General features: G+C 38.8%; 1 protein-coding gene across 2 annotated transcripts in view; it reads right to left on the bottom strand.

Annotated features, from left to right (window-relative positions):
* TRIM33 (tripartite motif containing 33) overlaps positions 1-25287 on the bottom strand; it is a 120217-nt gene that overhangs the window by 33134 nt on the left and 61796 nt on the right. For both annotated transcript variants that reach the window (XM_066247550.1, XM_066247551.1), the window contains exons 5-10: positions 8212-8328; positions 5606-5720; positions 3142-3288; positions 2572-2689; positions 945-1225; positions 198-362 (exon numbers count right to left, since the gene is read on the bottom strand). In XM_066247550.1, coding sequence (XP_066103647.1) covers positions 198-362; positions 945-1225; positions 2572-2689; positions 3142-3288; positions 5606-5720; positions 8212-8328 — 943 coding nt within the window. The remainder of the gene's footprint in view (positions 1-197; positions 363-944; positions 1226-2571; positions 2690-3141; positions 3289-5605; positions 5721-8211; positions 8329-25287) is intronic.

The following is a 25287-nucleotide window of genomic DNA, read 5'->3' as shown; positions in this document are numbered from 1 at the left end:
AGGTTCTCAACCCATAATATATAAAGGGTTTAATGGCATCAAAATTTTATGTCTGTGTATTTTTCTGGGACAAGATACGCAGCATTAATCAAATTCTCAAAGGTATCGATGACCCTTTCCCCACCAACTGATTAAGAAATATGGTGTCTTTTAGTTTTAAAATTGTATGATTCTTACAAATGTAACTCTAGGCATACTTGTCTTTGGAGATGTGGCTGCATCATGGAATACTGAGGGCCGCTGTGCCTGGGGATCCCTGGTATTCGGGCCGCGTTCTGAGCCAACCTCATCTGATGGGCTTGGAAAGCTCCACAGTTCATGTTGTTTCTTTGCATTGTTTGCACACTGATCAATCTTGGAGGCTACAAAGGATAGAAACTGAATTTATATAATACTATTTTTTTATAAATTTATCTTTCAAACATAAAATGTTAGTAAAAATACTTCAGTTAGGATACATAGAGTGTAAGGTCACTCTCCTCATCTCACCCCAAGTACCTTCTTTCAAATTCCGTGCGTTTAAAGCATTAATTTACCTAACTCTGGATTAAAAGCTTTGATTTGGATGGGGGAGGGGAGAGCAGGAGAGGAACAGGAATGGGAACGATTACAACAAATGCCTAAGGAATGTATAAAATATGTACTGGGCTAATTAATTAATCTGGCTCTCTGGCCCAAAACCGTGTGTGCAAAACAAAAATGATATGGTATGAAGGAATAAACACTTGTGTACTAGTGAGTTAATTTTGTTTCTCATGGTATTTACTTACTGCCCTTCCTCACACTTCCTCAACATCCCCTGATATCCAGAACAAATATTTAAACTCTGACCTTGGAGCTCTTTCCCTGCTAGTTACTTTGAAACATGTAACTCATCTACAGAATAGACTATAGCCCTAAGGTCTTCACAATTTATATCAATAACTTAACAATATAATACTCACCTGTTGTTGTAACATTTGCGGGGCTGCTTGTCGTGAGTGCTGCTGTGTTGCTGTTGTTGTTGTTGATACAGGTACAGGTACAGGTGGTTGCTGCATCCTCATCTGTTGTAACTGCTGATGCTTCTGCGCGTACACTTGTTGTTGCATATGCTGGAGTCGAAGTTGTGCTAAGTTAATCTGCCCAGGGGTTTTACTAATGTGGTTTGTCCCTGGAGGAACTTGCCCAACTACAACATTAGGAGTATACCCAGGAGCTGGTTTACTCTCTATTACTAGGTTACCTGAAGGATTTAAAAAAGAATAATAATTTGCATATTATCGAATAAATCATCTACGTTGTAGATTAATCACTAACTTTCCCTCTTTCCCCTGACAACTCTCAACACTCAAAGCTTCTGACAGTACAACAGGGATGGGAGCTAAGTTTAATGATGGCAAAGATCAGAAATCTATGGTCCAAAGACAAATAAGTGACTTTTGATTATTCAGAATATATTATCTGCCTTTATTCTTTATTTACATAGATATACAGAAAATTAAAGAGCTAAAAGAGATGTTATTAGAGGAGGCCCATCCAATCTGTTTAAATCAATTCTCCCTTGACAAGTTTCAAGGAGACTCAAGAGTACTATTGCTGATCCCATCTGCCTTTGAATTGCCAAAATGTGCGGGGCAGGGTATTCCATCTCTACCAAACTGCCTTCTGTGGAAATACTGAATAAGGTTTAAACCACTTACATGCTTAAAAATGACAATTTTCCTTACTTCTCACAGAGCCCATTGATTTCTAAAAATAGGAAGGTTTGATCTAAGGAAGAGTTGGCAAACCTTTCCTATAATGAGCCAGATATTTCAGCCTTCATATATTGTTTTTCAACCCTTTAAAATGTAAAAAACAAACATAGCTACCTACCAAACAAAAACAGTTTGTTGATGCCTGATCTAAGTAAACTTAAAGCCAAATCTAAATATACACAAAGATTACTTCTAAACATAAGGCCATCCACTTCTGCTTTTACAACTTCCCATTGTAAGGATCTGACCACTTTAAACTTCAGTTTACTCAATATATACACAGCTCTAACTGTTGGAAACGTTTTTTGGGCTTTGCCTTGTTTTAAATTTGTCTGTCACTCTGTAACGTTCACCTATGGTCCTTAGGTCCACACTGTGGAGTAACAAAAGCAAAGTCCATTTCTCTTCCATGTCAAAAAAGCTACTCTTAGCTTTCAAACATTCCTCGGGACTTGACTTTCAGACATATCAGCATCCTGACATTCTCCTCTAGAGGACAATTTAACTTGGTACAATTAACATACAAACTCCTAAGCATCTAACAAATTCATCCAGAGAATTAAGACCTGTTTGCTAAGTTTTCAATATGAAACAATGTCACTTTAAAAGATGTGGGGAAATGTTAAAAATAATATACATTTTAAAAAACTATAAAGGAAACCCTCAACATTCTTAAAGATGTAATGAATTTCTAATGAAAAACTTAATTCCCAAGAAGTTTAAATGTTAAGAGTGAAATTAAAAAATCTTCAGTATCTAAAATTTGCCTTAGATGCTTCCTCCTTCTAATTCAGTGTTCCAAGTTATATTCATAAAACTAATCATTTCTCACCTAAATTGACTACATTCTTTGCCCAGAAGGTGGGATCACAATGGAAACGTATTGCTCCATTAGCAGCAGGGACAGGATCACAACGAGCTTTCAAAATATGGCGCAATTGAAAAGTAATCTTAAAGGGAAAAAATTCACATTAGTCTTAAAATTCAATATCACTTGAAAAAACAGACAAGATAAAGACATAAAAGCTCATGTAGCCCCACAGTGTCAGTCTCAACTGAGACAAGATCAGCATTTAAAAGACTATCTATGTTAGCAAATAAATGCATATGCTTGCATTCCTGCCATTTCTGATGACAAATTGCACTACAATGCTAGGTATCTTCAATACAGAATAGTGCATAATTCTACTGTGATAAAATTCTAGAAAAGACCAAAATCAGACTAATAGTTACCTAGGGCAAGGGAACAAGGAAACTTTTGTGGGTGATGGAGATTTTCTGTATCTTAATGTGGTGGTAAATATATTTGCCAAAATTCAAAATCTGTATTTTGAACAAGTACAGCTCACTGAACACATAATAAAGTTGCCTTCGAGACAAATAAAGACCCCATGTGTCTCACCAGTCGCTTGCTGTACAGTAAGGCTGTGCTGCTGCCACTTGCAATTGCCCAGTTTGTAAAGTTCATGACATGCTTCACCTGTCGGGAGAGGCCTGTGATGTCATTTTGCTGCTGTATTAACTTCATCTGTCTCTCTTTTGTAACATTCTGAAACAGAACAAGAGATTCACTCAAGAATTCTATATGAAAGAAATTAAGTCATACTTTGTTGAAAATGAACAATACCTATAATTCTTTTTAAAAATGGGTAAGTTAATAAGCTCCTCAGTATTCAATGAGCCTACACTCAAAGGAAACGTCACACACAATAGTAGTCCTAAAACTTAGTTCTCTAGGCTAAATAAGGAAATTCCATATAGAGAAGTTAATGTTAATTATATCTCTTTTTTCTTTCAAAAGATGAACTGTCTTTGTTAAAGGTAGTGTCTTTCTACTAGACTAATACATTATAGAGTTATGGCATAATGAACTTATATAACCTTAACTTACTCCACTTTTCAGGCCAAAGAAAATGTTCTGTAACCAGTGCCACCTACTGGTATGGCATGCGGCTGATATTCAAATCTTTTTAAATACTCATTTTAAAGACAAAATGAGAAAGACAAATTCCAGAGCTCTGAGAGTAGAGGTTAGGAAAATTTCTGATATAACAAAAATTCATAAAGAACAAAAGAGTAAGTGAGTGAGGGCTAAAGGAAAGATTAATCTGGAGGAAATACAGCAAAAGAAAAATAAACTGCTTTCTGGGAAGCAAAATTCCCAGAAAAGACAGGTGACGTACTACATATTTTGACATTCAGCGAACAACCTATCTACCTTGTTCTTAACCACTTTTTTTAAAAAATGACTAAACTTGGTTTACTGGACAATTTTTTCCCTAAGGAAACAAAAAAAATTTTTTGCTTTCCCTAAAAAACAAAATTTATATTATTGTTTTATAATATAAATCAATGAATAGTTTTCAACTGACAGTTTGACAACTTGGGAAATCACCCCTCTTATAAAACTTAGAAAACACTCAATTTCGGAACATATTACACTAGAAAACATCTACTGTTTAAATTATCAGCATGTTAGGAGTGTGTGGCAGATTTACCATTAGGCATTAAAAGGCATCTATTAATTCCAAAATTCTTGACACGGTGTAAAAGCATTATTTTAAACCTATAGTTAAAATGTATTTACAGTAAGTTAAAAGGTATCGAAATCATTGCATGTTCAGTGCTCTCTCTTCACACAGTCCTTCTGAAAACAAAAATCCATCAGGGTTAAGTGCAACTGAATAAATGTATAAGAGAAAAGAGACCACCCATTTTAACAATACATGTTAGAGTACCTTTAATCTCACAATTGCGCCTCAATGGAAAGATGAAATTCAGAAATTACACTACACTGACATAATTTCTTTCATTTGTATGTAACCATGAGTCTAATGTATCTAGTGTTTTCTGCAGAAATGGAACAGAAAGTAATCTACTATGGAAACTAGAGGTTATATTAGTAATGAAGTTAAATAATCAAATACTCACATAGTTTATTTATATTTTTTGTGACAGTCAGAGAGAGGGACAGATAGAAACAGACAGACAGGAAAGGAGAGATGAGAAACTTCTTTCTTCCTTGAGGCACCTTAGCTGTTTATTGATTACTTTCTCATATGTGCTTTGACAGGGGGGTGTGCAAAGCAAGTGACTCCTTGCTCAAGCCAGCGACCTTGGGCTTCAAGCTAGTGACCTTTGGGCTCAAGCCAGTGACCATGGGGTCATGTCCATGATTCCACGTTCAAGCCAGCTACTCAGCACTCAAGCCGGCAACCTCAGGGTTTCGAACCTGGGTCCTCCGCATCCCAGTCCCACACTCTATCCACTGCGCCACCGCCTGATCAGGCAGTACTCACAGTTTAAATTGTTACTATTCAACAGTGCAGAAAATATAACCCTATATCATCTAAGCCTACTTAAGAGCACAACATTTTGAGAACCAATAAACTGTGGAGTGTAGAGATGAATCTTAGATTAAACTTAATTTGGGTTACACAAATTGATTGAATTCTCATCTAGAAATTTATATCTATGTATTAATCTCAAAAATGCAAAACAAAGACCCAATATAACAAAACTATTAGTAAGTGTATAGCTGTATGTGAAAGTTAAACTGAGAATCTGGGGCTGGGGGACAATGTGATGGGTCAGCCTTGTCTTCATTTACATTGCATTTAGTAATGATTCTTTCATTCCTAACAGGACAACACTGCTTCCTAATTTATACAGCTAAAATAAGTGGTATTAAATTGTGGTGCAAAGTAACTAACTCGAAAATAGGTCTAGTTTCCAACAGAACATGAAAAAACTGTTTTTTTCCAGTTTACTTCCATATCCCCCAATCTAAAAGAACTTTCAATAAACATTAAAAAAAAGCTTAAGAGCAACAAGCAGTTTTTGTTTGACTTTGCTTTGAATCATACCTCTAGCTGCTGTAAGAGAGATTTTCCTTTCTTATTAATTTCATTGATAAGGGTGAAAATGGCCACTTTGATTTCCTGTTCTACTCGCTTGTTAGTCTCATTTACTTCTTTTATCCTGAATAAAAGAAATGCATCATTAGGTTATCAGTTTATGTCTGAATCAACTGTTACAGAAATTTATCCAACTAGGCACTTAATTGAGAAATTAAAATAAAACCTTTGTCAAAATGTACAACTTATGTTTCAGCAGAACTGTCCACTCAATTTGGTCCTAATAAGTTATATATACAGAAAAAAGATTGGATTAAATATTTAGTCATTTTAATTTAATTTTAAAAGGCCAGTTTATTCATCTAAATGGTAATCTCCTTTAGTTCCTATAACATAAATATGATATATACACACCTGACATCAACGATTGTTGGTTAGTATCAAATCTGGCACACTTGCTCTAATTAACCTTAATGCTTTTCAAGAACAATGTGCAAGAAAACAATGTTAAAACCAATAATTATCTTTTAAAATAGTAGGAATTGAGCTCAGAAACATTAATTTTCATTTATAACTTAACCATTTCCAATATGGGTTCTAATACATCCCTTTCATAGATCTTAAAAATTGTTTCTTACTGTATACAGTTAAAGGCATAAAACAATTTCAATCCATTCTTTTTAAATAGCAATTAGGTGTTTAGCAATAGGTATAAGCTCCCATTGTGGCTGGAAAAGTTTTGGTTGCAAATATGAACCAGCTGATACCTTCCTATTTCCAAAATAGAAAGAGGGTAACCCCACCAACATACATAAATGAAGTGCTAAGCAACCAAAAAATAAGAAACCATCAACTTTTACACACACTATTTCTGTACAAACTATAACCCACACTATCAACCATTGACCTTCATTTGCCAAATTCAAATTTGAGTAACTTCAATATACTCAATCATAATAACATAGTTTCCCCTCTTTGTATATCAGTGCTTAATTGGGCACTTAAATATTTTATTCAATTCTGTGCTTAGTCAGTGTAAAACATTTTTTAAATGAGAATGATTACTAATGATAAGACATAAGAGACTCAAATTGACTTTGCCAAACAGTGAAATCATTTAGCATGCTGAAAGCAGAGAATAGTGAGCCACAGATTCTCACTGGGTTTCACTGTATGTTCAATTATAGAGGAAGATAAAAATAAATGTACATTTAAAAATGGAGGCAAGTCATCAGAAAATGGGTCTAAAAGGGGAAGTATCACTAGAGATTTTGATCCTTTTCTTTAAAGCTTTCTGAAGTTTAAATCATCAATCTCTCAACCCTTTGTAATCTTATAAAACATAAACTTCTGTTCAACTTCTCTAGGTTCAGGAATCTCTAGATTCAAGAACATATATACAAAACGTGCACAAAAATACAAAATATGTATAAGACATACAGACAAAAATATGAAACTGCCATGTGAATCAACTCCTTATCCTTTCTCTGAAATGGACAGCCAGCCATCTGTAGTGTGTGAGAAGACAGTGATCGTCTCCAATATCATCAACATCAGCATATACAAACATCCTGACAGATCCATAACAACTAACCACCCATGATTAGTATGTGTTTACATATTATCTGCAACTTATTTTTTTCTTCTTCTTCTTCTTTTCCAAGTGAGAGGAGGGGAGATAGAGAGACAGACTCTCACAGGTGCCCCAACCGGGATCTACCTGCCAACCACTGTCTGGGCTGATGCTCTGTCCATCTGGGGCCATGGTCAAAACCAAGCTATTTTTAGCACCTGAGGCAGAGACTCCACAGAGCCATCCTCAGTGCCCAGGGCCAATGCACTTGAACCAGTTGAGCCATGGCCGCCATGGCTTGAGCCCTTATCATGAGAGAGAGAGAGACAGAGAAAGGAGAGGGGAGGAGGAGAGAGGCAGAAGGTCATTTCTCCAGTGTGCCCTGACTGGGAATCAAACCCAGGACATCCACATATGGGGCCAATACTCTACTATTGAGCCAACCGGCCACAACCGAGAAGTACAGTTTTTAATGCTTATAGTATAAACAAGAAAATAAATATGTCCACCTCTTTCCATATTCTCTCTCTTCTACACTGTGTCTCCTAGTCTCTGATTAATATTTTATAACTCGACCCTCTATATTAACTGCATTTTTCACATTTAACTAAGGCTTACTTACAAAGACTAGTCTTATTAATTATATCATCAAAGATGTATCCTAAAAGACTATTCAAATTTATTTCATTTAATCAACAAATATTATAATCCAAACTTAAACTCATACAATTTACCTCTTCAAAAAATATTTTTAATATGCTTAACATTAATATAAAATAAAACAAATTTAAACTGGACCCACTGTGTTTAATAATCCTTTTTCTAAATTGATTTTAATTTATTGTGTTTAGATTCTAGTGTTGCCCCGAATGTATCCCCCTTCCCCCGTATTCCCCTCAACATCTCCCTTGCCCCCCTCTTGATGGTGCCCTCCCCCCTTCCCCTTCAGCTTAATCCCATCCTATCATCCCCTTTCCCTCTGTTCTCTTTTATGTTTAATAATCCTTAATGTAAAACTATAGTTTTAAGGCAACACACTTACCTATTTTGCACTTGAGTAGCTGCAAAATGAACATAGTTTTTCTTCTCAAGAAGTTTAGCCAGAAGATTCTCAATTGCACCTTTCTGGTTTTGAAAAGCTTCTTCCAAAAACTGGTACCTTAAAACCAAAACAAAAACCACATCTAAGACAGGATATTTGTGAGTAAGAGTTTGGAAATGAATAACTGCTTTATGGATAAAACTTGAAACCTTACTCATATGATCAATATTCTATGTTGGCCACATAATACCTTTCATCAGCAGCAACTTTTAACTACCAATTCCTCATCTGACCAAACCCTGAAAAACTACTGTAAGATTAAAACTACTACTCAAATATTATTACATTACAATTTTGATTCAAGCATATCTTTAAAAATACAAATACTAGCCATCAGTTGTAGACATTTTATATCATAAATACCACATTACAGAAAATACTTTCAAAAGTAAGAGAACCACCCATACTTCCAACACCACTGTAACATGAAATTTCTTAGTCTTTTCTTATGCACCATTAGAGGCCAGTGTAACCATTATGCACATGCAATTTTGCATCTTGTCTTTATTTTTACCATCATCACTTAAATTTTTCAGTTCTAGATGCTATATATTGTTAAGCTTTTCCAAAAGGATTATAGCAATAAAAAAAATCACTGGCACCAGTTTTATTCCATCAATATGAGTGGTGAATGTTAAGATTTTCTAACATTACAGTAGTGAAAATTAAGACTTGGAAGTAAACACTATAGTTTGTTGGTCACTAGGCAGGTGGAATGATTTTCTTTGCTAGATTTCCTTTGTGTAAATTCATTAAGTTAACAAATATTTTGGGGCTTCTATATAATTGAGCAATTGAATAACAAATCTATTATTGTTCATCTGCTTGTAATAAAGTGGCCCAAATGTAAAAAGATAGCACACTGTAATAAGAGCTATAATGGAGGTATACACAGTCTGAAAAAAGAACACAGTGCCTTAGTCTTGTCTCAATGCCAAGGAAAGCGTCACAGGAGTCACAACAGTAGTATCCTATGCTAAATGCACAGGCTTACTGGGGAACTACAAATACTTCAATTTAGCCAGAGAAAGCCATGCAAAGGTCAGAATATGAAACAATAACTAATAAAATTCAGAACCAGACTATGAAGGGCTGAGGATAACAGTGCTAATCTTTGGATTTTATTTTCTCAGTTATGGGAAACCCTTGAAGAATTCTTACCAAGATGTAATAATGAGATACACATTCTAGGACAATCATCAGACTAGGATATAAAAGACCTTAAGAAGAGAAAAGGGGTGCCTGATCTGTGGTGGTGCAGTGGATCAAGCATTGACCTGGAACACTGAGGTCGCCAGTTCAAAGCCCTGGGCTTGCCCAGTCAAGGCACATATGGGAGTTAATGCTTCCTGCTCCTCCCCCCTTCTCTCTCTCTCTCTCTCTGTCTCTCTTCTCTAAAAAAAAATGAATACGAAAATAAAAATGATTAAAAATAAAAAGAAACATTGTTAAAAAAAGAAGAAAGAAGGGGAAGAACAAAACTACTGGAACTCTAAGTAGCTCAGATAAAATATCAGAGCATGGCACTAGTGAATATAGCTAAACAAAAAAGCTTGAACAATGGACCCTGTCAGAGAAATCAGCCCCTTTGATGGTTTGGGAGTTCATATGGCTCCAGTTTAAGTAAAGTCCATAATATAACCTAAAAACTGGCTAAGGCAAAGTCAAAAAAGGTCATTAAAACTGAGGAGTTCAAGGTACTTGCAAAGTTGTAATTGTCTATGAGGATTTGGAAATCACTGATAGCAGGTACTGAGATGAAGAGGAAGACTGTGAGCATCCAGATGTTAAGAGTCTTCAGGGAAAGTCTCAGTGAAGGTAAATACAGGAGGAGAGGCAATACAGTGAACATAAAGGAGCTTGCTGGTTGGTGGGGAATAGGAGGCAGTGAAAGGATAAGTGTAGAACAAAATGTCACAGACAGCTGGCAAGTGAGGCTTTCATTTTGTGCAGCAAGAATTTTTTACTGTAGCAAAATATGTATTAAAATTTACCATTTTACAACTTTTATGAATACTTTTAAAGAAGAAAGAACAAAGGAAAAAAAACCCTGTCTATAATATAGTCTAGCACATTATAACTTGTATCAGATATTAATTAAAACAATACAAAAGCATGTGGGTATTTTCATTTAAATGGCTTTTTTTCTTTTTCTCTTTTTTCATTTTATTATTATTTTTCTTTTTTTTTTCTTCATTTTTCCGAAGCTAGAAATGGGGAGGCAGTCAGACAGACTCCCGCATGCACCCAACCGGGATCCACCCGGCATGCCCACCAGGGGCAACGCTCTGCCCCTCTGGGGCGTCGCTCTGTTGCATCCAGAGCCATTCTAGCACCTGAGGCAGAGGCCACAGAGCCATCCCCAGCGCCCGGGCCATCTTTGCTCCAATGGAGCCTTGGCTGTGAGAGGGGAAGAGAGAGACAGAGAGGAAGGAGAGGGGGAGGGGTGGAGAAGCAGATGGGCGCTTCTCCTGTGTGCCCTGGCCGGGAATCGAACCCGGGACTCCTGCACGCCAGGCCAACGCTCTACCGCTGAGCCAACCAGCCAGGGCCTCTTTTTTCATTTTAGAGAAGGGGAAGAGAGAGAGAGGGAGAAGGGGTAGAGAAGCAGGAAGCATCAACTTCCATATGTACCTTGACCAGGCAAGCCCAGGGATTTGAACCAGCAACCTCAGAGTTCCAGTTCAAGGCTTTCTCCACTGCACCACCACAGGTCAGGCCTCATTTAAAAGGCTTTTAAAAGAGATTCTACTGTTAGCTAGGTGTCCCAAAGACTATGTCCTTCATTGAAGAACATTTGATTAATTACATTTACCATAATTTCTCTATGCCTAAAATAATTTTTTATTTTGTTAAATCTGTACAAATAAAGTAGGAATATGAAATTACCATGCTAACCTTTTTGACTTAACAAGCTTTACATTGTGAGATGTTTTTTAAAATAATGTGGTTTCTTAAAATTATGTTAGAGAAGAGAGAGAGATTTGTTGTTCCATTTATTTATGCATTCATTGGTTGATTCTTGTATGTGCCCTGACCCGAGATCAAGCCCGCAACCTTAGCATATCAGGACAAGGCACTAAACATATGAGCTACTCAGCCAGGGCTAAGAAAGATCTTTTGATATAGAGTTTGAATATGACAGCAAAAAGGAAAGCATTTGGTAGAAAGGTCAACTAGAATCAAAATTACAAAAATGTAATTGATTACATTAAATCTTGTCTAAATTTATTTCTCTTTTCACCTCAAAATAAATATAGAAAATAAACCACTGGTTATTCTGATTTTGAACAGAATTAACCATCATGCTTATATGCTAGTCTCTTATTAATAAATATACTATGTATTATTTAAGGAAGTTTGCTAAAGTTTTTACTTATGTTCTCTTAAGTAAAGAATGTAAAATGAATAATAAAAGGTTTGATTTTTTTTTCTTTTTTTCTTCCTCTTTTTTTTTTTTTGTATTTTTCTGAAGCTGGAAATGGGGAGAGAGAGTCAGACAGACTCCCGCATGCGCCCTACTGGGATCCACCCGGCACGCCCACCAGGGGCAACGCTCTGCCCTGTGGAGGCGATGCTCTGCCCCTCCCGGGCGTCGCTATGCCGTGACCAGAGCCACTCTAGCGCCTGGGGCAGAGGCCAAGGAGCCATCCCCAGCGCCCGGGCCATCTTCGCTCCAATGGAGCCTTGGCTGCGGGAGGGGAAGAGAGAGACAGAGAGGAAGGAGGGAGGGTGGAGAAGCAAATAGGCGCTTCTCCTATGTGCCCTGCCCGGGAATCAAACCCGGGTCCCCCGCACGCCAGGCCGACACTCTACCGCTGAGCCAACTGGCCAGGGCCTAAAAGGTTTGATTTTTAAAAGGTTGTAAATCACTTAGCTAATAACTTCGAATTATAACTGATAAATATACATTTAAAGTCTTACTAGGTCCTGAGCTGCACAGGGATACTATTCTTCTTGCCAAGTTTGCAGTATTATTCTTAGTAATTGTCAGTGTGTATTAAGAATTGTTTAGATTTTACTCTGGCACTTCCTTTGTACCCAAACTGAGTATCTAGAGATAAAGGAGGGATTCTGACTCAGTTTCTTTTTTAATTCAGTTACTCCATTTTAAAACTTACGTGAAATTTCAAATATACATTAGAGGTTCAAATTCCACTAAAACTTTTATACACTTTCAAAAAGTACCATATTCCCCCATGTATAAGACACACCTTAATTTGGGGGCCCAAAATTTGGGGGGAAAAATGTATTACATAAAGTTATTGAGCTCAAGCTTCATTCACCATAAAATTCATACACTCCTCATCACTGTCAAAACTGCCATCCATTATTAGCCTGTCCTCATCTGTGTCTGATGATGAATCTCTGTCTTCAACAATGAGCACAAAAACAAGTGCAAAAGAGCAGGAAATGAAAGTAAAATAATCTATAACCACTCAGTTATAGATTATATAAGATGCACTCAGTTTTTAGACTCCAAATTTTTCAGGAAAGGTGCATCTTATACATGGGGAAAAACGGTATTCATTTATAGCCATTCTGTCAAAACATCCACCCACTTTACCCTCAAGATTTGAAAAAAATCCCAAACATCATATTTTATTTAAAGATTTAGGAATCCATAGCTAATAGCAAGCCTGTTTTGAGAATTTATCACTTATGTGTTTTCAGGGACTGTTGTAAATATACATGAATTCTCATTTAATCTTTAGATTATCTTACTATCTTCACAATAGGTTTAATCATCACTGCTGGTTTTAGCAGTAATTTTAAATGAATTTCATTGTTAAAATATAAAACCTCAATCCTTCAACAACAAAAAGGCTATCATGCACACAGTGTTTTAGAGAATATGTTTAAATGAGGTTTTGTTCCTCTTTTTTTTGTATTTTTCCAAAGTGAGAAGAGGGGGGGCAGGGGCGGCAGACAAACAGAGACCCGCATGCACCTGACCAGGATCCACCCAGCAAGCCCACCAGGAGGGGGAGATGCTTGGCCCATCTGGGGCATTGCTCCACTGCAACCGGAGCCATTCTAGTGCCGGAAGCAGAGGCCATAGAGCCATCCTCAGCACCTAGGCCAACTTTGCTCCAATGGAGCCTTGGCTGCAGGAGGGGAAGAGAGAGATAGAGAGGAAGGAGAGGGGGAAAGGTGGAAAAGCAGATGAGCACTTCTCCTATGTGCCCTGGATGGGAACTGAACCTGGGACTTCCACATGCTGGGCTAATGCTCTACCACTGAGCCAACCAGCCAGGGTGAGATTTTATTCCTTATTTGAATTTTTACCACAAAACAACCAAGAATAAAACATAAAGGGGTGGAAATTTCGAGAAAGCTTGGGGAAGACATTAAGATTCTTGCTTAAATAGAACAAAAAATAAAAGCCAACTTTAATTAAATCTCAAAGGACACATGGTAACATAAGCTGGTATTTCAGTTATGTAACATTTCATTAGAACAAGCTGGTACCTCTACTGACGTCTTCAAATTCACTAACTTTCTTCTATAGCATACAAATCTGCAGTTAATGCCATCCAAGATCAGAAAAAAAAAATGGGAAGGAGAGGCAAATTCCAGTGGAATAGTAAATTTGGTGACAACTGCTCACAAAAATTACAGGATCAGAGAACTTGCAGATACTCCAGTACTTTCAGCCTGTTGTACAGTGCATTTTACCAATGAAATAAAAGTTTTGCATCCCATTTGCATAATCAAACAACTTTCTTTGACTTGTCGTTTGCTTTTTTGATGTTGTTTAATAAAAAAAATCAAATGCTTTTGTCACTTTATATTTTTTGAAATACCCCCTAATTTTTGTGAGCAGTATATAATAACACTAATATACATATATTTGATATCTCCAATATGAGAAGAGAGAAGAGAAAAAAATATTGGAATTATATAGAATAAAATATTTCACATTTGATATAAACTACAAACCTACAGATCTAAGAAGCTTAACATCCTCCCAGCACAAGAAAGATGAGGAAAACTACATTAAAGTATGTTATTTCCAAACTTCGTAAAGCCAGCAATAAAGAAAAAAATCTTTAACATATCTTTAAGGGAAAAGATAAGTTATGTACACAAGAATATAGATAGAGAGTGGAGCGAAGCACTAAAAGAAAACTGTAGGCCTAAAATTAGTTACCTAGCATAAATATCTTTCCATATGATAATGAAATTCTGGGGAATAAATGTGTTCACTAGTTTTCATTGTAATGATATACAGGATTGAAAGTATCTGCTCTAAAGCTTATCTATCTGGATAGGCATCCGTCCATCCATCTGTCCATCCATCATTTTTTAAATTTAAAGAACTAGTTCCAAGAAAAGCTATTTCTTTAGGAAAATATATTGGAGAAGTTTTACTTATATACATAGTTCCATTCAAGTGACCACCATTATAAACCATCTTACTCTTTAATAAAAATGCCTGATATTGGGTTTTAAGTAACCACTCTCTTTTAAAACTATACTGATGCTTAAAAACAATCTCAAAAATACTCTTTTTTCGCCTGACCAGGCAGTGGCACTGTAAGTAGAGTGTTGGACTGGGATGCAGAAGACTTAAGTTCAAATCCCCAATGTTGCCGGCTTGTGTGTGGGCTCATCCAGCTTGAGCATGGGCTCACCAGCTTGACTGTGGGGTTGCTGGCTTGAGCATGGGATCATAGACATAACCCCATGGTCACTAGCTTGAGCCCAAAGGTCACTGGTTTGAAGCCCAAGGTTTGAGCCCACAGTCATTGGCTTAAGCAAGCCCCAGGTCAGCAATCAGTGAACAATTAAGATGCCGCAATGAAGAATGATGCTTCTCATCTCTCTCCCTTCCTGTCTGTCTGTCCCTATCTGTTTCTCTCTGTCTGTCAAAAAAGTAAGAAAATAATAATAATAAAAATAAAAACTCCCTTCTTTCACTATATACACAAAACTGCAATCAGGGATAGAAAATATTAAGGTAAAGCAAAGGTAACACTCTCAGCCATGACAGAGTTAACAGGTACCAGACTAGCCCTGCTACCAAAAACTATAAAGCAAGACAAAAATACAGAAGGCAATGGTATTCGGTCATTGGAGAACTTTGCCAAACTTATTTTTCAGAGAAATTCTGCAGTCCTTTGGAGTATCACAATCACCTTGCCTCTGTGTCTATAGACAATTTCATGATAACTGGCATAAGAGAGTTGGATCTCTTTGAGCTGAGGAGGCAGAAATCATGGTTTAGGACTACTGGAGCACCTGGAATCCTGGAAGCAGGGTACTGGAATAGAGTGAGCTGTGCAGGGTGAGGCTAAGAACTGGGGTGGGGAAAAGAAGATACAGAAGAAGTGAATTCCTCACAAGTCCATTCGCAATGTCTGGGCTGTAGATGCCCAGGATGAGGTCATGCAGTTCTGGGAGACAGAATTCCAGCTGAGCCAGTAGGGGAAGAGACATTGTTCACCTCCCAGGCATCTACCTAAGAGACTAGAAAGGCCACACCTTAAAAGAAAGAACTACAGTTCGTCCATGTGCTGCCAAAACGAGCACGAAAGAACTATAGTTGAAGTTCTACCCTAGGCCTATCCTGTCCTAACAAAAGCCTTCACATGCTCTTTCAAGAAACAGAATTTAGAAGTTAAGTCTAACCAAGTTAGAGGCTTGGGAAATACCTTGGACTTTCCACAGATTATCCCTCCCAAGTGTAAAACCAAGCTTATAGAAAGCAAGGTAATCAATCAGCCAGTAATTTAACTGCCTGCTAGAACAACAATCAAGAGTCTGCAGAGTCTGGCCGGTTTGCTCAATGGATAGAGTGTCATCCCAGCGTGCAGATGTTCCAGGTTTGATCTTCGGTCAGGGCACACAGAAGTGACCATCTGCTTCTCTCCCTTTCCCTCTTGTCCTTCTCTCTCTTCCCCTCCAACAGCCAGTGGCTCGATTGGTTCGAGTGTCAGCCCCAGGCGCTGTGGATGGCTCAGTTGATTCGAGCGTCAGCTCCAAACGGGTTGCCGGATTGGATCCGGTCCAGGCACATGCGGGAGACTGTCTATCTCCCCTCCTCTCACTTTAAAAATAAATAAAGTCTGAAGAGAAAGATAAGAGAATCTAGAGAAAGGTTTACAATGTATGTATGAATAACTGATACGGCATTAGTACAAAGGATAAGAGTTTGAAAAACAATTCTTATATAAGGTTACTATATTTATGAAGTGAGAAACAGTACAATATTTTTAGTAGACTTTAAATTAAAGCTGTATATCATTAGCCCTGGCACAATCACTAAAAATAATAAAGAAGCTTAACTTAAAAAATCAAATATAGGCCCTGGCCGGTTGGCTCAGTGGTAGAGCGTCGGCCTGGCGTGCAGAAGTCCCGGGTTTGATTCCCGGCCGGGGCACACAGGAGAGGCGCCCATCTGCTTCTCCATCCCTCCCCCTCTCCTTCCTCTCTGTCTCTCTCTTCCCCTCCTGCAGCCGAGGCTCCATTGCAGCAAAGATGGCCCGGGCGCTGGGGATGGCTCCTTGGTCTCTGCCCCAGGCGCTAGAATGGCTCTGGTCGCAACGAGTGACACCCTGGAGGGGCAGAGCGTCGCCCCATGGTGGGCGTGCCGGGTGGATCCCAGTCGGGTGCATGCGGGAATCTGTCTGTCTCTCCCCATTTCTAGCTTCAGAAAAATACAAAAAATATATATAGATATAGATATATATAGATATATATAGATATATATAGATATATATAGATATAGATAGATAGATAGATAGATAGATAGATAGATAGATAGATAGATGTATGACTGACTACCGGGCAACAGTCTGGTCTAGTTGAAGTAAGTGGACCAGTTGAGAATGAGACCAGCTAGAGTCATGTCTTTTCTCCTGTGATGATCAGCTACATGAGCAAAGCATGATAGAAGGGGTGTTAGGTTTTATCAGGATTGTGTTTTTGCCAAGCAAGTGCAACCAAGTAGGATATGGGAGTCAAGGTTAAATGCCAAGGGAATGCATAGGATTAGCCTTACAATTAAATTGGAAAAAGGTTAAGTAAAAACAGAAAGGAATGAGGTAAAGTGAAAAGTATATGATTAATGGATTAAAATTCAAGTCATTGTGTGGTGAATAAATGTGGAAGGCTGGTACTAAACAGAATGAGCTAGAAGGATAGATGTGATCACAGAAAAGAATGCTTGAAATTGAATAAATTATTGGAATTTCTCCAATCTAGTATATGAACATGAGTGTGAGTGGCAATGTAAATGAAACAACCTTAGAAAGGAGCTTAAAGAACACAAGGACTGCTCTGGCTGGTTGGCTCAGCGTGTAGAAGTCCCCGGTTTGATTCCCAGCCAGGGCACACAGAAGCGTCCATCTGCTTCTCCATCCTTCCTTCTCTCCTTTCTCCCCCCCCCCCCCCCCCCCGCAGCCAAGGCTCCATTGGAGCAAAGTTGGCCCGGGCGCTGAGGATGGGTCTGTGGCCTCTGCCTCAGGTGCTAGAATGGCTCTGGCTGCAACAGAGCAATGCCTCAGATGGGCAAAGCATCGCTGGTGGGCATGCCAGATGGATCCTGGTTGGGCGCATGTGGGGGTCTGACTGCCTCCTGGCTTCTAACTTCAGGAAATAAAAAAGAAAAAAGAACACAAAGACTAGGGTGTCTACCAAATCTGTGTATATTAAAAGTACTAGGATTGCCTGACCTGTGGTGGCACAGTGGATAAAGTGTCGACCTGGAATGCTGAGGTTGCCGGTTCAAAACCCTGGGATTACCTGGTCAAGGCACATATGGGAGTTGATGCTTCCTGCTCCTCCCCTCTTCTCTCTCCCTCTTTCTCTCTCAATCTCTCTCTCTCTCCCTTCTCTCCTCTCTAAAATGAATAAATACTTTAAAAAAAAAAAAAGGTACTAGGATTGCCCTGGCTAGTTGGATTAGTGGTAGAGCGTCAGCCTGGTGTGTGGATGTCCCAGGTTCAATTCCCGGTCAAGGCACACAGGAGAAATGCCCATCTGCTTCTTCACCCCTCCCACTTTTACTTCTCTCTCCGTCTCTCTCTTCTCCTCTCCTCCCACACCCATGGCTCAATTAGAGCAAGTTGGCCATGGGTGCTGAGGATGGCTCCATGGCCTACACCTCAGGTGCTAAAAGAAAAAAAAAATGGTTCTGGTTGCAACGGAGCCAGGGTCCCAGATATAGAGCATCGCCCCCTAGTAGGCTTGCCACAAAGGGGGGGGCATCTCCGTCAGGGCACATGCAGGAGTTTGTGTCTGCCTCTGTCTCCCCTCCTCTCACTAAATAAAAATGAATAAATAAATCATTTTTTAGAAGTACTAAGGCCTGACCAGGTGGTGGCGCAGTGGATAGAACATCAGCCTGGGACACTGAAGACCCAGGTTCAAAACCCCAAGGCTGCAGCTTGAGCTCAAAGGTTGTTGGCCTGAAGCCCAAGGGTACTGGCTTGAGGCCAAGGTCACCAACTAGGCTTGAGCCCCTTGGTTAAGTCATGTATGAGAAAGCAATTAATGAACTAAGGTGCCACAACTCTGGGTTGATGCTTCTCATCTCTCTCCCTTCCTGTCTGTCTATCCCTGTCTCTCTCTCTCTCTCTCTCAAGAGAAAAGAAAAAATTCACTAATACTACCATCCTAACTATCCTGTCATGCCCAGTCTGGTTTTATCATAAAATAGTCAGTATTTACATTACCATAAAATATCAAATTTAATATAGCTAAACCTTAACTACCAATTCCATAAATACACCTGAGAAACTATGTCTTCCCCCAGTCTTACCCATCTCAGCAAATTCAATCCCAGTGCTCCAGTTACTCTTAGTAGCTTGAAAGCCAAAAACCTTAGTGTTCTCAGTTCCTCTCTAGCTCCTACAACCCATAAATCAGCAAATCAATACATCACAATTTCAGGCATCAAATTCAAAATATACACGGAATTTGTTCATATCTTACTATTGCCAATGTTAGCACTCTAGTCTAAGCCATCATTACTTCTTGCCTAAATTAATGAAAACTGCCTCCCAATTAACCTGATTTTGTCCTTGCCCCCCCTTTAAATTCACATCACAACAACTAGTGTGATTCTTTTAAAACAATAATCAGTCAAATCATTCCACTGCTCAAAAGCTTCAGTGTCTTAAAGAAAAGCCAAAACTCTTACAATGGCCTACAAAGTGCTAAATTTGGCCCTTTCTGCCCTCTGACCTCATCTGATACCAATCTTCCCATTGTTCATTCCATTTAGGCCCTACCTCTCCTCAAAGATGTCAAGTATGCTACTGTCGTTGACCCTCTGCACTTGCTTTCTCTTTACCTGTAACATGCTCCCCGTTGCCAAATTTAAACAGGGCTTGCTCCCATTCTTCCTTCAGTCTCAAATCCCAGCTCATCACTGAAGCCTTTGAAACCACCCTATTTAAAATAAAAACCCACAAAGCCACAAGCTCCCATGCCCTGACCCAATTTCGCGGCTTGATTTTTCTCTATGGCAGTCATCATCTGATATACTATCTGTCCTAGGGGGCAGTGACTTTGCTTCATCCACTGATATATACCATGCTTGGCACTCAGTAGACATGTAACTATTTGTTGAATTAATAAATGACTATATAAATACTGTCCAATGACGAACCAAGGAGTACAATAATTTCTTTTCGGGTAGAATTTTTTTTTAATGCCCTTTGTTTCAGTTGCTTTATTTTTCAATGTACCCTAATGTTTCTCATGTTCCATATAAAAAGTTGTCTGTATTATTTTTCAAGTCATCTAACATTTCTAAAAGAAGTGGTTCCATTTTCACCTGGAGACATCCTTCATAGGGTCCTCAGTTTCAGTCTCAACTAGCTACTGCAGTTACTCTGGACATTCCTACTCACTTTCTCGGTTTACTGACACCTTTGTGGATCATATTCTCTAACAGTTCTCCAGAAAGAGGTCCATGAGAGGCAGTTTCTAAATCCTTCCACACTAAAAAATGTCTACATCTTGCTCTGACACTGATTAATAGTTCAGCTACAGAATTCTAAATTGAAAATCTTTCCCACTCACTGCTCAACTTTTTTTTAAATTTAAGGTTTTATTTATTTAATTTAGAGAGGTGGGAGGGAAAGAGAGAGACCGCAGGGAGGGAGGAGCAGGAAGCATCAAAGCCCATGTGCCTTGACCAGGCAAGCCCAGGGTTCCAAACTGGTCACGTGACCTCAGCGTTCCAGGTCCACATTTCATCCACTGTGCCAGGCCAGGTCGGGCCATCTGGTAATTTCTTCCTTTTCTTTTGTGTCTGCAACTCATACTGGTTGGTTATTGTATCTCTTATAATTTCATATTTTAATCTCTTTTTGCTTTATTTTCTAAAAGACTATCTAGAATTTATCTATCAACCCTATCAATTTTCTATTTCAGTTATCATATTTCTAAGAGCATTTTCTGAAATACTTCTTTTCTAGAAATTCTGTCCTTATTTTGTAACCAACAATACCTTGTTATATCTTTTAGGATGTGATAATTTTGCTTTACATCTCTTTTTGTTCCTATATTATCTTATGTCCTTCCATGTCCTTTCTTTTCAATGTATTTCGGTCTCTTTCATGTGGGTGGCTGTGTCAATCAGAAAGGTGTACAGTTAGTTTAGTTGTAGTGACTAACAATGGATTACACAGCACAGGGCAAAAGTAGGCTTACGGTTGTCCATATGGGAGATAATACCATAATAAACAATAACACAAGAATTCACTGTTTCATGTACTTACAACTGAAAGCCTACTTTTGCCCTACCCTGTATAACAAGACCAAACATAGGCAGCTTGATAGTATTAGTTCAACAGTTCAACAATATCAAATCTACAATCTGAGATGATCTTGGCTTCATTTCATGAGTATATAATGGTGTCTTAGTTCCAAGCATCACAATTACATTCAAGAAAGGGAAAAGCTGAAAAAGGGCTGATATCTGCAATAGTTCTCCCTTTCATTAGGAAGGCAAAAGCTTTCTGAAAAAAATCACCCACAAAGCAAAATTCCACTTTTGTTTCATGGCCAAAAACTGTGGATCAGAGCTACCCTAGTGCCAGGAATGCTGAGAAAGAAAATAATTAGCTTTTCCAGTCTCTATGTTTATATGACATGAGACAAGAGACAGAAGTTGAGAATTCTCAGCATATCCCATAGTGCAGGGGTCGGGAACCTATGGCTCGTGAGCAAGGTATGGCTCTTTTGATGGCTGCATCTGGCTTGCAGACAAATCTTTAATAAAAAAATAATGTTAAAAATATAAATTCTCATATATTACAATCCATACATTTCCTACCGCTCATGTTCATGGTTGCGGGTGGCTGGAACCAATCACAGCTGTCCTCCGGGACAACACCAAATTTTTATTGGATAATGCCTAACGTACACGGGTCGTTGTATGGCTCTCACAGAATTACATTTTAAAATATGTGGCGTTCATGGCTCTCTCAGCCAAAAAGGTGCCCGACCCCTGCCATAGTGTATAGCAGATGACAGTGGCTCTGTCCAAATGTCAGGTGATTCTCCCATCCACTCATATTTAAAAACTGCTTAGAACCATGTGTGAGAGAGAAAATTTATGAACTGGTGGGCTTCACGGTAAGGCAATCTTTCTGTTTAGAAATGGACTCTAAATGTCAACATTTAGAGGCCTCTTATGATTCTTCACTTTCTCTAGAGAATGAAAAGGCCTCTAATTTCAGAAAGAGGAATGAATAGAGAGAAATAGTAAAATGCAAAAGTGTCACTACTGGCAATCTGGAAGCAAGTTGGGGGAAGTAGAGGTCCCACAGTTCAGTGTGCAGATCTTTCCATTTCAGCCAAGTCCCTCCTTCTCATTCTCCTTTTAGACTTAACATTCCCAAAGAGCCTTTGATTTTACGTACTCAAAGAATAAGCCCAACTTTTGTTATACCTATTACCCCTAGATCCTGAGTTATATTAGGTTTCTAGGAAGTAAATCAAATGACTTCCTCTCTATCATCTTTGCCCTTGGGTTCTGGTTCATCCCACTCAACTTGGTCAATCAGACCCTCTATTCAATCCATTTCCCTGCTTTTGAAAAATTAATTGAAATCTCCTTGATCTATACCTTTTTTTTTTCCCTAATTTACTGTGAAAAGACTTATTAGAGGAAGGAAGAATAACCCCATGATTTACCTAAAAACCACATGTTTTGAGGTACAAAATTTCATCAAGTTCTACAGCTGCTTTCCTTTTCAAGAACTTATAAGACCATAAAGAAAACCAAAGGCCCTGGCCGGTTGGCTCAGTGGTAGAGCGTCGGCCTGGCGTGCAGGGGTCCCGGGTTCGATTCCCGGCCAGGGTACACAGGGAAGCACCCATCTGCTTCTCCACCCCTCCCCCTCTCCTTCCTCTCTGTCTCTCTCTTCCCCTCCCGCAGCCGAGGCTCCATTGGAGCAAAGATGGCCCAGGCGCTGGGGATGGCTCCTTGGCCTTGTGGCTCTGGTCGCGACAGAGCGACGCCTTGGAGGGGCAGAGCATCACCCCCTGGTGGGCGTGCCCTGTGGATCCCGGTCGGGCACATGCAGGAGTCTGTCTGGCTGTCTCTCCCCGTTTCTAGCTTCAGAAAAATACACAAAAAAAAGAAGAAAAAAAAAAAAACCAAAGACCTCAATAAAATGTTTTTAAAAAGAGAGGAAAGCCTGACCAGGCAGTGGTGCAGTGGAGCGTCGGACTGGGATGCGGAGAGCTCAGGTTCGAGACCCCGAGGTCACCAGCTTGGGCACAGGCTCATCTGGCTTGAGCAAAAAGTTCACCAGCTTGGACCCAAGGTCGCTGGCTGAAGCAAGGGGTTACTCAATTTGCTGAAGGCCCACGGTCAAGGCACATATGAGAAAACAATCAATAAACAACTAAGGTGTCGCAACAAAAAACTGATGATTGATGCTTCCCGTCTCTCTCTGTTCCTGTCTGTCTGTCCCTATCTATCCCTCTCTCTGACTCTCTGTCTCTGTAAAAATTAAAGAGAAAGAGAGAGAGAGACAGGAAAAAACGGTGTAGATCACGATGTTAGTAATAAAAGGTAAACTATTACTGAACACTTTATGTGCTAAATTCTTTACAGGTACAATTCTCATTAGATCCTCATAGTGTTGGCACAACTTTAAAGTTAGTACACTTTCTCCATTTAAAAGATAATACACACACAGTTCATCTTTATCACTATACTATGTAGCAATTATCTTTAAAAGTGGGGAGGCAAAAATACAATTATAGACTATAAATAAAAAATGATTATGGAACGTGGCTAAATTTTAATCAGAGGAAAATTTACATTTTTGATAGAGTCAACATAAGACTCTAAGAAAAGTATAACAAAATCAAACTAAAAAAAGAATAAAGATAAAAGAAAAGTGTGAGAATTAGAACACTTTTAAAGAATAGAATAAATGACTTCAAGAACTGGGTCACTAAAATAAGACTCAAATTTACAGCCAGATTAATAAAGAATAAGGAAATAAACTCGGCTATACACATTATACAAGAAAGAGATATAACCACAGATTTTCACAAAATTTTATGCTATGTAATTCTACACGAGTATGTTTTTTAAATATCCATTGAATAGACATGTTTCTAAGAAAATATCACAATTGCATAAATGACTCAAGAAGAGGTGAGAAATCCAACCTGCATGGGAGAAATTAGGCTCCTTAAAGAACAGCCCTAAAAAGCCTTCAGTCCATACAGGGAAAAGGGGTGGGAAAGATGGAACAGAAAGTGTCAGTGAAGATAACACACAGAAGTAAACTGGTGTTAAGGTTAAATAGTTCTGACAGATAAGGAAGGTGTCCTATAAGTAGCATTTGTAAAGCCTTTAGAAAAATTTAAAACAGAGGGCTTCATACCTAAAAGTGCAAAAAGGAGAGAACAGATTGTGTGCTAAAGAATTTAACCTTGCCCAAAGAAACATCTGGGCTTTGACCTCAGCTACTGGAAGAGCATCTTTAAGCCCTTGAGATATAATGCCTGATAAAAGTAACTTTGATTGCGTGGGGCCTTGGACCACATGCTAAGGATATAATTTATAGTGGGGCTTTGATCACAGGGTATCAGCTCAACATCAGGAGGAGCTGAGATACATCAGTTACATGGACAATGAACTATGTCTACATTATAAAGTTACAATAAATATTCTGGACATCACAGCTCAAGTAAGTCTCACAGGTTGGCAATATTCTACACATCACACATCTTTGCTGGGAGAAGTTAACTATGTCCAGAATTCCACTGAGAGAAGACAACTGGAAGCTCCACACCTAGAACTCCCCTAGACTATGCCCATGCACCTTTCCCTTGGATGATTAACCTGCATCCTTTCACTATAATAAATGTAACTGTCAGTCTAATGGTTTTCAGTGAGTTCTAGCAAAGTATCTAATCAGACTGGGTAATCTTGGGAAACCCTAAACTTGCGACTAGTGTCAGAGGTGAGGGTAATTCTATTTTGGGGACCTCCAAATCCTATAGTTGGTGTCAGAAGTAAGGAGGGACTTGTGGTTGCTTCCTAACTTCAGAGTTGGCGTCACAAATAGGATTCACTAGAATGACCCTGACTCACTGAAACATGTGATTTGGGAAGAGGAAGAATGAGGGCATGCGGCTTTACAAACCTTTGATTCCTGACCAACTAACTACCTTGTCACTCATGATATGCAACTGCAGTTACTATAGGTAAAAGTTACCATCGGAATTTATTATAGAAATGGTACACCCAATTCCCTAGGAGCTAATTCACTGGATAAATAAGGAAATGCAAACTAATAAGAAACTAATTATACAATTCTCTGGCTATTGTTATCCATAGTAACTAAAATGAAAGAGTGTATTGGTACAGATCCTGATACTGAAAATAGCTCAGATTTCAGCCAGTCTGAACTACAGCCACTAGCTTCAAGGTCACTCCAAGGGAAAAGGTATGCTAAGAAAACCGACAGTACCTCTATGACCTCTGGTCACATGAAAATAGTTCAGTTCCAGAGAGTAAAGCGTGAA

The sequence above is a fragment of the Saccopteryx bilineata genome, chromosome 11, assembly GCF_036850765.1.
Source record: "Saccopteryx bilineata isolate mSacBil1 chromosome 11, mSacBil1_pri_phased_curated, whole genome shotgun sequence".
In the NCBI taxonomy this organism is placed as follows: Eukaryota; Metazoa; Chordata; class Mammalia; order Chiroptera; family Emballonuridae; genus Saccopteryx; species Saccopteryx bilineata.
The sequence above is the reverse complement of the archived record's forward strand: the minus strand, read 5'-3'. Positions and strand labels throughout refer to the sequence as shown.